We start from the raw sequence: 16,695 nt of genomic DNA, 5'->3' as shown, positions 1-16,695 counted from the left end.
GTTCTCTTTAACTTCTGAGGATAGGACAAGAAGCAATGGGCTGAAATTGCAGTGAGGGTGGTTTAAGTTAGACATTAGGAAAGACTTCCTGTCAGGGTGGATAAGCACTGGAATAAATTGCCCAGGGAGGTTGTGGAATCTCCATTATTGGAGCTTTTTAAGAGCAGGTTAGACAAACACCTGTCAGGGATGGTCTAGATAATACTTAGTCCTGCCATGAATGCAGGGTGCTGGACTAGATTCCAGCCCTATGATTCTATGGTATATAACTTTTCATTTGCTAAATTACCCAGTTTTTGCATGAAGTTTAACCATAGTTGTGTGCTGGTGCTACACAAGTGTAATTTTTAAAAAAACAACATATAGCTTTGCTTGCTAAATATGTATGTGCTGGTTATGTGTCTTTCGGGTATAGTAAGTGATGAGTTTTTGCAACAAAAATTACTGATAGTGTGCATCCAATTGTTTTTTTTTTTGCTCTTTTTTCCCCTTCTAAAATTCTACACCTATGGACCACATCTTTTCCATGTTCAATTCCTTTAAACAGAAACTTTACAACTTTACAGACTGCTGCGCTGGGCATCACAACATGGCGAATAGATGGCCAGCCCTCTGTGGAGAAAGAGGTGGTTAGGGACTATTTAGAAAAGCTGGACGTGCACAAGTCCATGGGGCCAGACGAGTTCCATCCGAGAGTGCTAAAGGAACGGGCGGCTGTGATTGCAGAGCCATTGGCCATTATCTTTGAAAACTCGTGGCGAACGGGGGAAGTCCCGGATGACTGGAAAAAGGCTAATGTAGTGCCAATCTTTAAAAAAGGGAAGAAGGAGGATCCTGGGAACTACAGACCAGTGAGCCTCACTTCAGTCCCCGGAAAAATCATGGAGCAGTCAATCCTGAAGCACTTACATGAGAGGAAAGTGATCAGGAACAGTCAGCATGGATTCACCAAGGGAAGGTCATGCCTGACTAATCTAATCGCCTTCTATGATGAAATTACTGGTTCTGTGGATGAAGGGAAAGCCAGTGGATGTATTGTATCTTGACTTTAGCAAAGCTTTTGACACGGTCTCCCACAGTATTCTTGTCAGCAAGTTAAAGAAGTATGGGCTGGATGAATGCACTATAAGGTGGGTAGAAAGTTGGCTAGATTGTCGGGCTCAACGGGTAGTGATCAATGGCTCCATGTCTAGTTGGCAGCCGGTGTCAAGTGGAGTGCCCCAGGGGTTGGTCCTGGGGCCGGTTTTGTTCAATAACTTCATAAATGATCTGGAGGATGGTGTGGATTGCACTCTCAGCAAATTTGCGGATGATACTAAACTGGGAGGAGTGGTAGATACGCTGGAGGGGAGGGATAGGATACAGAAGGACCTAGACAAATTGGAGGATTGGGCCAAAAGAAATCTGATGAGGTTCAATAAGGATAAGTGCAGGGTCCTGCACTTAGGACGGAAGAACCCAATGCACAGCTACAGACTAGGGACCGAATGGCTAGGCAGCAGTTCTGCGGAAAAGGACCTAGGGGTGACAGTGGACGAGAAGCTGGATATGAGTCAGCAGTGTGCCCTTGTTGCCAAGAAGGCCAATGGCATTTTGGGATGTATAAGTAGAGGCATAGCGAGCAGATCAAGGGACGTGATCGTCCCCCTCTATTCGACATTGGTGAGGCCTCATCTGGAGTACTGTGTCCAGTTTTGGGCCCCACACTACAAGAAGGATGTGGATAAATTGGAGAGAGTCCAGCGAAGAGCAACAAAAATGATTAGGGGTCTGGAACACATGACTTATGAGGAGAGGCTGAGGGAACTGGGATTATTTAGTCTGCGGAAGAGAAGAATGAGAGGGGATTTGATAGCTGCTTTCAACTACCTGAGAGGCAGTTCCAGAGAGGATGGTTCTAGACTATTCTCAGTGGTGGAAGAGGACAGGACAAGGAGTAATGGTCTCAAGTTGCAGTGGGGGAGATTTAGGTTGGATATTAGGAAAAACTTTTTTCACTAGGAGGGTGGTGAAACACTGGAATGCGTTGCCTAGGGAGGTGGTGGAATCTCCTTCCTTAGAAGTTTTTAAGGTCAGGCTTGACAAAGCCCTGGCTGGGATGATTTAATTGGGGATGGGTCCTGCTTTTGAGCAGGGGGTTGGACTAGATGACCTCCTGAGGTCCCTTCCAACCCTGATATTCTATGATTCTATGATTCTATGAACTGCTTAAATTGATATGTGAAAAGGAATCTTTAGTTCCTGATAAAAAAATTAATTGTATTCTTAAATAGAAATCTTGTTGCCTGACTCTGATACCCATACTCTTGAGCAGTTGTCTTCAGTGAGACTCCTTATGGAGTGAGGTACTATTCAACATCCATGAGGGTATTACAATCTGGCTACTGGACTTTAAAAACACTAGTTCCCGTCAGCTGATAGGAGCAGTATCTGATTCATCAGTCCTTCCTTGACTTCAACATCTTCTTAACTGGTGAACTGGGGTTATGTATTCTTAAACATCACTGAAGAGATTGAGAGCACAATAAAGATAAAAACCACTATAGGAAATGACTTGACTAAATACACTAAACAAGCAGGACAGGATTACATTCCAAAATCCCATATGCAGAATTTTTCAATTTAATGTAAATTACTTTACTGAAGCAAAAAAGATGATTGCACTTTATAATGTACTATGAGTAGATTGCAACGTATAGTAGAAACAGCATTTATTTCTACAAAGGCTTATCAGAGGCCATACAAGTCTTATTATGGGGGGAAAGAATGAAGCCATAAACACTACCTCACTGCCCTGAATTCCACATCTGTTTCCTGTGCACTTGCCAAAACACTACCAATATCATTAGTGAACTTTGACGACACCACTGCTTTTTTGTGAATGAGCAATAAGATGCTAACAGCCAAGTCATTTGCTATTCAAGCTTTCGTATATTTTGCAGCATGTGGGGGAAGATTCTATCAGCTTTCCACACAAAGACATCTCATTGAAGTCAATGGGAGTTCTGTGCATGGAGGGGTTGTAGAATCAGGCCAACAGAGAGCATGCTCATGTACCTACCAAACAGCCTGCAGCCTTTCTATCAGGTGCTCTGATCTGGCCAGATCTCATACACTAAGCAGGCTCATGATGGAATGGAAGATTTCTGAGGAGCTATTTGGTGCTACAGGAAGTATTGATGATGATTCAGTAGATAGCACTCTTGTGTACACCCCAAATATTTCCATAAATATGATGAGATATTTCAGGATTTTTGTATCAGTGTCCTTTCCTGGATGGCATCAGACCGGCTGAAATCCTGTAATTATGTCACCCTCTAGGAGGTTGCCTCAAAGAGAATAAAACTTGACAGCTAATGGAGATTCTCATTTAATTCCAGTGGCATAAGTTAATATTTTTAGAACACAAGGTATAGACATCTATTCTTCAGGTCATATGTCTATGGAGTGGCTTGCACCCACTACATCTGTATGTATACTGTAATGGATACATTATGCTCACCTAAGTCACATTTAGGAAAATTGGGGAGTGGGGGGGGGGACTATACATTTGTGTAAATTTGAGTATTTTTGTTACAAGTTCACTGACTTCAAGAAATATTGTTTACAATGATTCTGTGAGAGATAATTCAGCTTCACCATTGTCATTTCTGTCATAATGACATAAAACTGAAGGGAATTGCATGGGTAGGTGATGGAGCAATTATAATTGGCAGCAATACTGCACTTCGGCTGACAAATACAATGACTGGAAAACACTTAGTGGAGAGACTTGTATTCATTTCAACAGTTCTGTACTGTTTTGCTAAAAGGAAATAGTTATACGTTTTCTGCTACATGATCTTTGACATGACAACTGTTACAAACCCCTGTTTAATTTTGGTAAATTGCAGAACAGTTTGAGTCAGATGTGATGGGCAAGAGGTCAAATGCTACTTCAAAGAGGATTAAAGAAAAAAAGAGCCAAATTCTGCAATATTTGGTGGTAGCTCAAAATATACTTCTTCCATCAGAATTTGTCTGAAAGTGATTTTTCTATTACTACGTGCATTCATTTTTTTTTAAAGTACAAAACAAAATTAAGCAAACCTTAACCGTGGCCCCAGGGAAGAAAAGCCAGTTGCCAGTGTCCACAGGATCAAGATTATCTTCTAAGACAATTTGTTTGTGAGCAGCATTTATGATCAGAATGTTGTCCAATGCCCAACAGGCTTCATACACTTCACCAGCATGTACATACTCCTGTTTCCACTGAAATTGAACATTCTCTCCTTTGGCATCTTCAGGAAGGTACTGGATGTGGATGACGGTGCTGACATTGGAAGGGGCTCTGTAGAACATCAAGATACAGAATCAGATCGAGATCAAGCCAGTGAAGGTTTGCCTGATCAAAGTGATTTACCAGATGGGATATAGCTACACCCATATCCTAACATGTCCATAGATTTTTTGTGCACAATAGAAAACAGTTTTAATGAGCATGGAGTTCAAGCATAAATCAAGATAATCCTCTCCAAAATACATGAGAAAATGAAGAGAAATAAGCATTCATTAAAAATTTAACGGTACTTTACTGGAATGTTACATAATGTTTTAGGAAAACCAAACTGATTTTACTATGAATTATTTACAATGGACACCATTAAAGTCAGAATTTGCCAACAGATTTTACGTGGTGGGATCTGACATTTTACAGTTTCAGCCTCTGCTTAGAATAGAAAATAATTGTGGTAACCATATGGTATCTCTTACAAATTTTGACATTTTAATAGCAACCACTGAATATCTGATTATAAAGGAACATGTTGCTTTATAAGCCACAGTCTAAGGCATAGGCCCTGCACCAGAATTTACAATTAGCTCAGACAAAGAAACACAGAGCAATAGGCGTAAGAGGGCATGGAGCCCATAGAAAGAGGGACTCATGGAAGAAATGGGTTTTGAAAGAGAGATGCGGGATAGAAATTGCGGCTGTTTCAAGTGCAGGAGGAAGCTAAAAGAAGGTACAAAACTATTTTTCTATAAATGTTTATTATATTTTTAAAACATATACACGGAAAAACGAACTAAACATAAATTTGTCATGATACATAAACTTCTCATAACATATTAACCTTTTACTACCTAGACTTAGCTATATTTGAAACATTTAATTAGATATAATATGAATTGTTAAAATATAAATCAATTATTTGTATTACACAATTTACAAACAAAATTGGTTTATAAAAATCCAACGAGTTATATTATTAAAATAAGATAAAGAACAGAAGCAAAATTCAAAGGTGGGGATACAGATGAGGGAGGAAAGGAAGGAAGTAGCGAGGAGGGGGCAGCAAGGGAGGGAGGGAACCTATGCATTTAATAGGATCATTCAGACACTTCCAGGGAGACAGTCCATATTTCTGAGAATTCTTCTTGTTTTTTTTTCTGTTACAGTATACAATTCTTTACATGGTGGCCAAGCTTATGACGCCTAAACTCCAGTCTTCAATTGTTGGATTTCCAATTTTGTAGTACTAGTCTTTTAGCAATTATTAGTGCTCTTCTAAGCCAAAGTTGTTCAGATGTATTCAACTTCCAATTAATATCCATTATGTTTAAAAATACGTTTAGTTTGTAACACAATTGTATTTGATTGGAAAACATGAACTCTGCAGTTCTGTTCTTTCCAAAACATACAGGTATAAGAGCATTCTCAGACCATCCAGATTAAGTTAGCACCTGCTGAAACACAGTGCCAACATTTATTTAATTTAGCAGCTGTTCTAAGATTCGGGGATGGATCCAATGCATTCTCCATATGATATTCTGTTGGGTTAATCTTAAATGGAGGTCCAAGGAATGGTTTGGTGCACTGGCTAAAATTTGTTTCCATTGGTTAGCAGAGAATAATTGGCCTAGTTCCTGTTCCCATTTTTAGGGAATCTGTATTTAATTTAAATTTGCTGGCTAAGGTTGCATATATTGTTGTCATAGGTCTTGGCAACCTGAGTAATATATGCAGAAATGAAAGCAATTCAGGTAGGTCAAGCCAGTGCAGGCATTGTGCCAAACAGATGGGAGATGGCATGTTTAGGCTGGATATATTGCCACTCCTTATTTTCTAGATTGAACCTTTCTTTTAATATTTGTAAAAGAGAGGAAGTTATTTTCAATAAATTGGCTGATGGTCAAAATCCCTTTCCTGATCCAGTCTGGCCAGATGAATGTGTTGCCCACTATATAGAGTTTCAAATTACTCTAGATAGAGGCCTCACTATATAGAAGGGAGCGATTTTTAAATTGAGTAGACGTTACACCAAGTATTTTTGGCTGCCACAATAGCTGGTAATTGTTCTTCAGGGAACTGGTAGTAATCTGAGTCCAGGAGAGCCACTTCCAACTAAACTCAATGAGATCTTCATTGTTTCCTACTTTTCCCAATTTATCTTGTAGCCAGAGAATTTACCGAAGTTAACTATTGTTTGTTAGGATATAAGAGGTAGGATTGGAACATAACAACTTTATCCACAAAATTAAGGATTTCCCCAATGCAAATTTTATCCAGGGTAAGAAACAGATATCTGCAATTCACTCTGTCAAAAGTTCTTGCTGCATTATTTGAAATCATTGTATGGAAATTCCCAGAGTTTTGATGGAATGCCATAACATTAATCAGCTGATGGGTGTTATCTGAACCATGCCTTTTCAAAATAAATGCCACCTGGTAGGGGTGAACCATATTTCTTTTTACTTTTTCAAGTTTTTTGGCCAATATTTTTGAGAGTATTTTTATATAAGTATTGATTAAAGTGATGGGGCTATAGCTGTTACACTTTTATGCATCCTTACCCAGTTTTAGTACAGAAATTAGGGTTTCCCTCAGAGAAGGAGGTAACCTACCTTTCTTTAAGGCATCTTCGTAAATGAAAACAGTTCAGGGGCCAGAATTTCTTTTAAACTTTGATAGAATTCTGTTGGTAGGCCATTAAGGCAGGGGGTCTTCCTGGACTCATTTCCTCCATGACCTTGGTTATTTCCTCTGATTGGAAGGGAGAGGCCAGCTTGGTCTCCTGCTTTTTTCAGATTTGTGTGACGTTAAGACTTTTAACAAAATTATTCAGTTCTTTGGAGTCAGGTGGTGAATCATTATTGTAAATAGCTTGGTAAAATTTCAAAAATTGATCATTGATCTCCTTTTGATTACTAATAAACTGCTCTTATTCTGATTTGGGTGATGCTTTTTGGGACCTTTGATCTCCCACTTTTAATCTATGTAAGAATTTTCCCCGTTCTCTCCTTCGACTCCCTGTACCGTTGCCTGAGACTAAAAAGGGCAAATTCTGCTTTTGCTGAAGTCAGTCTATTTACACCATGCCAAAGATTAATTAATTTTTTTAAGATTTTCTTGGGAGGGGTAGTGTCCACATTCTAAATCCATAGCTTTAAATTGTTTGGTTAATTCCAGGAGCCGAGACTGGCTAGCCCTCTTCGTACCCACTGAGTAGGAAATGACCCTGCACCTAACAAAGGCTTTTAGTGTATCCAATAGGGTGAATTGGGATATCCGTAGTGTGTCATTTGTTTCAAAGAAAACCTGAATTTCTTCTGTGGCATAGTTCTGAAAATGTTTATCTTTCAACAGAGAGGAGTTCAGTCTTGACCTCTTACAGATCCAATTTGTTTTGGGGCGGGGGGTGGGGGGAGATTATAGTATCACTGGTGCATGTGTAACCCACACACTTCCTGGGTGTGGTGCTCTGTCCAGCTCTAGTGGCATTGAGACTACTTAGAGATTAATGAGGCTACTACAGCCTTAACTGAGAGCCATGTGGCTTTTAGCTCATGCAGTAGAGGGTCATGCATTTAGCTCCAGAGGTCCCAGGTTCGATCCTGTCCGCCAACAACCGGGATGTGTCAGTGTTACACATGGTCAGAGATCATGATAGACAATTTCATTATTAAGCACTGAGTCCACCAGATTTGTAAGAAATCAGGAAGAAATTCTTTCAACCCTGATTCTTTCATATAACCTCTAATAATGTTTCTTGCATGTGATTGTGCACATGGGGCTTGGCCTGACTTATCTAAAAAAGCAACACCTCATTAAATTTCATGCTATGATGATTGATTATAGTGGGATATTAATTTAGAAAAAACTTGTTAAAAAATTTGGATCATCTTTGTTGGGTTTATATACATTTAGTTAGGGTATACATAAATTCAAAGATCTTAGCCTTCTCTAGCAAAAATCTATTTTCCTCATCTTTATTTACATCTAGAATTTGTGAAATTGAGTCTCTTGTGAAACACTACTGTTACATCTTTGGTGAGGAGGAGCAGAAATTGTTAAACACACCTTTCCCCATCCACTCCTTCCTAAATTTCTATGCCTCCAAGTCATTAAGATGAGTTTCCTGTAGGAAGAGAACATCTGCTTTCAGTATTTTTAGATGAGTGATAATACTTTTTCTTTTTATTTGTTGACTCACCTCTTTGATGTTCCAGGAAACAAAATGTATAATATTAGCCATAAGGAATGCTGAGGACAAATATCTCTTTATCAGGCACCTGAATAGTGTCATTGCTTGGGCCACTGTTAGTTCCAGATCTAGGAAAGGTATATTGGGGACCCCCTCACCTCACTGAGTTATGAAGGGGAGTCGAAAGGGAACAGAGGAAGGCAGACCAGGAAAGATAGAAGATAGGTATAACATGAGAAACAGAAATGATCAAAATTGATCCAGGATTACTTAAAATATACGTAACTGTTACCCAAACTGAAATAGCATCGAATGTCTAGGAAACTTGCAAGGGGATGGCCTCATCACTCTCTTCCCCCAAAATAACCAACTGGGATATATCTAGAGTTTATAAAGAGGAAATAGTCTCATGGCAAGGGAGGCCATGGTTTCTGCACTATTCACAAGAAAAAAGGAGGAGGATGGCTAGCATCTCAACTTAAGACCAAGTTTAAGTGGTGGAATCTCCTTCCTTAGAAGTTTTTAAGGCCAGGCTTGACAAAGCCCTGGCTGGGATGATATAGTTGGGGATTGGTCCTGCTTTGAGCAGGGGGTTGGACTAGATGACCTCCTGAGGTCCCTTCCAACCCTGATATTCTATAATTCTATGATTCTATGATGATATGAGAAAGATGTACAAATTGTTTAAATAACCTTATTCCAATATAACTGAATTATTTGCAAATAAGGGTTCACTAGCAGAACAATTCTGCCTAAATTTCACCCCCCTCCCACCCTCCCAGAGCCTTGTCCATGCTGGATTATAGGGTGAGTGTATTGCCCCATAGTTAGATCAGCAATGTAAATCAGCATAACATTTTTTTCAACTAATTTAACGAAAACAAAAACTAAAAGAACCTGAACTATTATTGCAAAAACAACTAACAGTCTCATACTAACACATTCTCAGGAATTTTGGTGACTCATAACCAGAATAATTATCCGTGGATAGGATTTTAGGAGATCAGATTTCTTTACAGTTGTGGAATTGAAAAGATTCTTCATTACATTGTTTAGATCTGGTATCTCTTATAAGTGCACATTTAGGGCAAAAGGACTGAATATTTCCAGATAAACCGGAAATCTAGGAAATTAGGTGGGTATGAAACAAAGTAAAATCAATTGGGAAGAGGAGTGGGAGATTAAAGAAAAAGGTGGTGGAGGGGTTGGAAAAGATACCGGGAGGGAGAGTGCCCCAGACAGAAAACAAAAATCACACTTCTCTGGTGAACCTTGCCGATGCATGGGTGCACAAGTGCTGACTTTTGTTTCTGCCAGTGGGTGCTCCTCTCCACTCCTGCCCCAATGTGTGACTGGTGAGCAAGGCCCTGGGGGGAAGAGGCCAAGTAGGGTGGAGCCTCAAGGTGGAGCATGGGTGGAGCCTTGGGCAGAAGAGGCTGAGCAGGGGCAGGGCCTTGGGGTGGAGTGGCAGGCGGGGCCTCAGGGCAGAACAGGGAGTGGGGCCATAGTCTGGGCACCAGGACCCACAAAAGATTAATTCAGCCCTGTGGGTGCTGACCACCCCCTATTTTTTTGGTGGGTGCTTGAGCCCCGGAGCACCCATGGAGTTGGTGCCTATGCACAGATGTAAGAAGCCCCAGGTCTGATGAAATGAGTTGCCTGGCATCAGGATACTCCTGGTCAACTGGAATCATGAAGGTGGGTGGGGTAGGGTAGATACAGGCAAAGCAGGTGTGTCTAGACTGTAACACACCAACCTGCTAACATCAGCAGTGGGAGCCCATGGCTGCTTCCTGAGTCTGGATGGAGGGTCAAGATGAGATCCTTTTCCTCAGCTAGCTCCCTCTGCAGGTGAAACCAGGGAAGTTCAAAGAAATGAAACTAAGGGGGAAGGAGGAGACAAAATGGTGGATTTGCCCTGTACGGTTGGTTGCTAGACTGAGAACTGACTGCCAACATTGCAGTGACTGATCTGGTAGAGTTGTTTTAATGCATCCTGTCTATGTCTTCTGTGGGGGGCTTTTACTGTTGTGAGATCAGATACCTTCCAGCTTCTTCTGCTGTCATAAAACTAAGCATCTTGCCTTCCTTTTTCACTTTGAAAGTAGCAGGGAAGTAAATAAAGTAGTCCAAACCCAACCTTTTGATAGGGCTTTTGATGTACAGAATTTATCCCTCCTGTCCATCATGTCCTTGATGTAAAAATCTGCAAAAATCATTAGCCTGTGTCCTTTCCATGTTAGGTTTTTAAGTTCACTGGGTTTTTGAAGAATGAGTTTCTTAATATTGTATTTTAAAAATCTTACAATCATGGCCAAGGCTTTGGCTTTGGAGAGGCTTTTGGGGCAAGTGAGCAGTGGGCTATCTCAATATCTCAGTTCTGATCAGGAGGGACAGACTGACAGCACTGAAGAGAATGGTGCATAAAAACTACACACACCTCCCTTTTTCCAACCCCTCTGGGAGATCTACAATTTTCAGATTGTTTCTTCTTGATCTTCCCTCAAGATCATTAACCTTATCCTGCAGTGCTTTAATAGTCATTTCCTGTTGCTCTGAGGTTATATTTATAATAATCACTGTGTTTTATAGTGAGAAGATTCTGTTCTTGGCTTCCTTTAGTCCTGATGCTAAGCCTTGCAAATTAGCTTGATGTGTGCTAGTAATATTTTTGATCTCAGTTTTATCTTCAAATATTTTTGTCAAGATCCCACTCTCAAGCGACCACACTGTTGTAGCCAGTCCATAAGTTCATCTAGTCTCAGAGGAGTAGCCTTTCCCTGGTCAGCGGACTGACAGCTTCAAGAAGAGCTCTGCCCTTAGTTGGTTCCTCCAGGACTTGCACCAGGAAATTGTCCTGTACACTTTCCAAAAACTTCCTGGATTGTCTGTGCACTGCTGTATTGCTCTCCCAGCAGATATCAGGTGATTGAAGTCTCCCATGAGAACCAGGGCCTGCGATCTAATAACTTCTGTTAGTTGCCGGAAGAAAGCCTCGTCCACTTCATTCACCTGGTCCGGTGGTCGATAGCAGACTCCCACCATGACATCACCCTCGTTAATCACACTTCTAAACTTAATCCAGAGACACTCAGGTTTTTCTGCAGTTTCATACCCGAGCTCTGAGCAGTCATACTGCTCTCTTACATACAATGCAACTCCCCCACCTTTTCTGCCCTGCCTGTCCTTCCTGAACAGTTTATATCCATCCATGACAGTACTCCAGTCCTGTGAGTTATCCCAAAGTCTCTGTTATTCCAATCACAGTGCAGATTGTGAAGATTTGGGGAATTTGTTGGTACAACTTATGAATTGTGAGATATTGGGGGCCTTTTATATGCATCTCTGTCACACTGCATTTTGGATGTGGGGTTCTTTACCTTTTTTGTTACCTCTTTACCTTCATGTTGGACTGAAATTCCAACAGGGTAGTGGTACAGGATTGAAAATTGCGGGTCATTAAATCTGGATTGTCCTCCACTGAAATCTTTCTAGACAAAAGGCTGGCAGGGGAGACATCACCTTACAATGAAATCACTTGGTAGGACTTTGTGGTAGGACTCTCTGGTCACCTGTGGAGGCTGACCAGGGAGTCACCTGACTGAGGAACTGGAATTTTATAAGAGGCAGAAACTGCTCCATTTGTGCACTCTTTTTGGACAATTTTCACCAGCTTGAGATGTGGGAAGCTTCTGCAGGAGCTGGATGAGGCAAAGGAGATGGGGGGACCCTGCCTACATGAACACTGATGGTCCTTCAAGGATTCCCAAGGGAAGGATGGGCTAGCATGAAGGGCAATGCTTGTAAGGTTTATTAATTTTGTATGGATCAGTGCATTTTTGTGTGACTAAGTAAAGAGTAATAATGGGTTAGACTCTAGGCTCAGTTTCTCTGTGTTAAGTACTATACTTACCTCATGCTTCCTGAGAGAGTTAAACTGTAACCCAGAAGGCTCATAGCTTGAGTGGGATTCTGGGAGAGAGTCTGTCTATGCTGCTTGGATATATTGGTGGTCAGCACTGGACCTGAGGGCCTAAGCAGGTGGGCTGAGAGGCTCACTTATGTGAAAGGGTAACAGATAAGGAGCTCCCCATAAACATCTGCAAAGATACCTGATTATCCACCTTCAAATCCCTCCTCAAAACTCCCCTTTGCCATGATGCGTGCAAAAAACCTTGACAATGGTTAGGCTGTTGGTATACGTGAGCACTGCCTACCACGGTGACTTCTTGTTTTCCCCCTTCTGTCTGTATCCATCTGTTATCTTGTCTTGTGTTTAGATTATAAACTCCTTGGGCTGGGGTCTGTTCTGTGTTTGTACTTTACCTAGTGTACTTGGTCAATGACTAGTATACCTAGTATACCTGGTCCATGACTAGGTCCCCTAGGTACTATGGTAATAGTTTTTGTTGTTATGTTTTTGAAAAACCCAGTCAATGGCTAGCTCTTGGACAAAGAAATGAGTTTCCAAAAGTGTAATTTTTCTAAGATCCCTTGACAAATAAGGGATTGTTAGCAAAGGAACCTTTGTTCTCTGGTAACTCAGAAGCACTGATGGAGCAGAACTGTAAGTGGAAAAAAGTTGGGCACCTTCCACTCCAGTGACATACTTAGAGAAGAGAGGAAGTGGAGTCGTGTGCCTTGCTCAGTTCCTGCCCCACTTTCCTACAAATTCCCCCCCCCCACATCCCTCAATAATTCCTCCCTATAGATGCTCCACCAGGTCAAAGGAGGGGGCTCAGTGATTCCCCTTCCCTTCACTGCTCCCTGTTCAAAGGAAGGAACTCAGAACTCCTCTCCCTCCCCATGCTGTCTCCAGGCTCATGCTTTCCCTTGATGCTGCTGCTTCTATGGCAAAAGGGAAGGGCAGAGGAGACTGTGAAGAGAAAAAGAGGAGGTCAGAGGTGTGCAGTGAGAGGTGTAGGGGGGCTTCAGCTCAGCTCCCAACATCCATACCCTCCATTTCTTTCCCTCCTACAAAACATGGTTCCACTGACCCCATGTCAATCCCTGCACACTGTTCCTGAATCCTCTGCCCAGCTCCTCAACCTGTGGGGCTGCTGCCAAAGTCTGCCCTTCTGGGGAAAGGAGAGGTAGCATGGGAGGAGCAGACTGTACTGGATAGGCAGAGAGAGAGGAGGCAAGGTGATGATGCAGGAGTAGTGAAGACACTGACATGCATCCAGTGTTTTCTGGGGCTGGTTTAATCATTGCCAAGGATCCAGTGGCAGGGGGCAGCTGGGGCTGTAGAATATAAGGATGCTGAGAAATTATTGTTTAAAATACAAGAAAATTGGCTGCCCCCAAACTTTATGAATGCAAAGTTTAGTTTGGCTGGTGGTGCCTCATGCTCTTTCAGAATGTCTAGTTCAGCTACACTCAAACCTCTGAAAACCAGGAAGTGAAGAACTGAGATAATAGAAACTTAAACCTCTGAAAACCAGCAAATGTGCCAATAACACATATACTAGCACTCTACCTTTACAGATGCTACAGAACACTCTGGGAACCGAACACAGGAGCACCAAAGGACTAAGTCTAAGCACTTCTCTTTGCTATGGCAAAACTCAGGCTTAGATCAGGCATAGTGCACAGGAGCTGCCTACACCTGGCCTATACTCAAACACTGCACCTACTCCACACATGCCACCCCAGACTTGCAAAATATTACCACCACTTCATCCTTCCCTGAGGATTCCTTCTGAGAAATTGCCTTCACTTTAGTCCTCACTAAGCCCTGGAGACCATTGCCATCTCTTCCGCTAGACTGCTGACAATGCCCAAGGCAAGCAGACACTCTTATGCACCTCCACTGAGACAACCTACAGAATTCAGTGCCGAAATGAGGCATACTTGATCCCACAAGTTACACATGTGCTTCTCCTCAATCGCAATGACAGCTCTGCTAACCCACCCCAACTGATCCCTCCACCTTTAGCACAGGTACACCTACCACAGTGAAGGCAGCATGCAGATAAATGCTGAAATTCAAATTCAAATTGGAACACAATACCAACATTCACACCATCTCATAATCCTCTTCATGTCTACTTATTATGGCACCACCCTTACTGAACTATTCCCAGTAGCTATTGACAGTGCCGGGAGCACAGTTCAGGTAACATTGCCAAAGTGGGGTATGCTTTAACTTTGTGTTTCCTAGTTTTCAGAGGTTTGAGTGTAGCTGAATCTGACATTCTGCAGGGGCCTAGGGTCTGGCAATCATAACTGCGTTAGCAAAGTTTTGGGACAGTTAATCTGGAGTAACACGAGTGACCTCAATGAATGATTCACACCTGTGTCAGATGGGAATCAGACCTACTGGTCTCATTGGAGTTACTCTGTTGCCAATGAGATAAGAATCTTTCATATCAGGAGAGTGAGGAGCTGATGTCAGATATCGTAGGAACAGTCTCTGGCACACTCACCACTGCTGAATACCACCTTACTCTGAGTAACCACAAGGGACTGAAATTTTGCCCAAGTGGACTACTCGTGTAGTAAAGGTACTACTCAAGATAGGTAATGGTGGCAGATTCTGGCCCTAGAGAGGACACAATAGACAAACTGCAAAATCTTGTATCCTGTTTCCCCAGCAGTACTGTGGAAACGAACAAGGCAGGAGTTAATGTATACGGTACATTTCACAATACTACTTTATAAAGTGCTTGCTCTGCCTCTTGCAGAAATTCAAAGCTTATATTGATTCTCAATTTAAAGGTATGGATATTACAATAAAATATTTTAAAATCCTCGTTCAAAACCGTTTATACTTTAAAGTAAGCCTATTTATTTAAAAACATGGCATAATTACCATAATTTTGATATTATAACAATGTTAGAAGCCAAGTCTTCATATCAAACCATAAAATATTTTTATTGAACATTTTATCTAGTGAAGTACTAACCTGCCATGCTGAAAATTATTGTTCCTGCTGAGATTAAAGTGGTGCTAAAATGCAAACCAGTGCTAGTTTTGGTTTGTAATAAAACAGCCATGAAAAGACCATTTTTCATTCTTTGGTGGAGCACTGGTAAAAGTGTCAGTGAATGTAATAGAGAACCTATTTAATTTTTGCTTTAATCAATTTATACTTTGTTTTAAATATTCCATTATCTTCATTAACTTTTGAATGAACGCATTGATATAGATAAAAACACTGATAAAATGTGGAATATATTGGCTTTTTACCATTAAAGAAGAAATCTCTATGGGAATTTCTACAGCATTCATCCGTGTAGTATTTAGATACCTTACAAATATTAATGTGCAGTATTAAGGCTCACAAACACACCTGTGCATGAAGGAAGTGTTACTCACATTCTAGGGCCTGATCCAAAGCACACTGATTTTGGTTACTCATTCAGCCAGCTTTGGATCAGACTCTTCCTAAGGAACAGAGAAGTTAAATGATTTACCTAGGGGCACACAGGAAGTCTTCAGCAGAACCAGGAATAGAACCAAGTTCTCCTGATTCCCAGGCCTGTAATCACAAGTTAATTCATTCTCCCTCATGAAGAAACCCATTATTTTAAAAGTCCTTGGGTGAAATCCTGCCCCATTGTAGTCAATGGAGTTTTGTCCTTGCTTTCAGTGGGGCCAGGATTTCACCCCTGGTTTTTAATACATCTAAAATAGGGAGAATAGACACGTTAACAACCCAAATTGATAGATAAAAACATTAAGTAAAAATTTAGAGAAAACAAAATGGTGAGTAATGAAAATGGAGAAAATGTCTGCTGGGTCAAAATGCATGAAAATGTTGGGTTTTTTTGAAATATCACAAACCTAATTTTCTCCAGCTGAATCCAATCTGCAGAGTTATTCTTGGTATAGGACACAATGATGCTGGGATCTGTGTAACTAAAGCGACATGAACCTGACCCTGTGAAGAGCAATAAAATTAAATGTGTTATAACACAACGGAGCGATACATTATCCTTCAATAACAGCAGCTTCTGACTAAGCCCTTGTCACCATTATCACTTTTCCATATTTTAAATTCTTTGATTGATGAAAAAATTTCTTGTGATCTGTGGCTGAAAATAATGCATGCTTCGAGTCAGAAATAATGCAGAAGTGATAAAGCACAACACTGCAGTTTAATCTGCTGTAAATTTCCCATGGGAACCCAAAATAAATTACCAAACAGCCCCCTTGCAAAAAAAAGTGCATGTGTTGTTTTGTTGAAACAAAACCTAAATATTAGAGACTAATCCACGCATCACT

General features: G+C 41.1%; 1 protein-coding gene across 1 annotated transcript in view; it reads right to left on the bottom strand.

Moving 5' to 3' along the window:
• RELN (reelin) overlaps positions 1-16,695 on the bottom strand; it is a 455,527-nt gene that overhangs the window by 195,012 nt on the left and 243,820 nt on the right. Inside the window, exons 9-10 of the mRNA XM_077807865.1 lie at positions 16,255-16,351; positions 4,090-4,330 (exon numbers count right to left, since the gene is read on the bottom strand). Of these exons, the coding sequence (XP_077663991.1) occupies positions 4,090-4,330; positions 16,255-16,351 (338 nt within the window). The remainder of the gene's footprint in view (positions 1-4,089; positions 4,331-16,254; positions 16,352-16,695) is intronic.

This window comes from Eretmochelys imbricata, chromosome 1, assembly GCF_965152235.1.
Source record: "Eretmochelys imbricata isolate rEreImb1 chromosome 1, rEreImb1.hap1, whole genome shotgun sequence".
NCBI lineage: Eukaryota > Metazoa > Chordata > Testudines > Cheloniidae > Eretmochelys > Eretmochelys imbricata.
The sequence above is the reverse complement of the archived record's forward strand: the minus strand, read 5'-3'. Positions and strand labels throughout refer to the sequence as shown.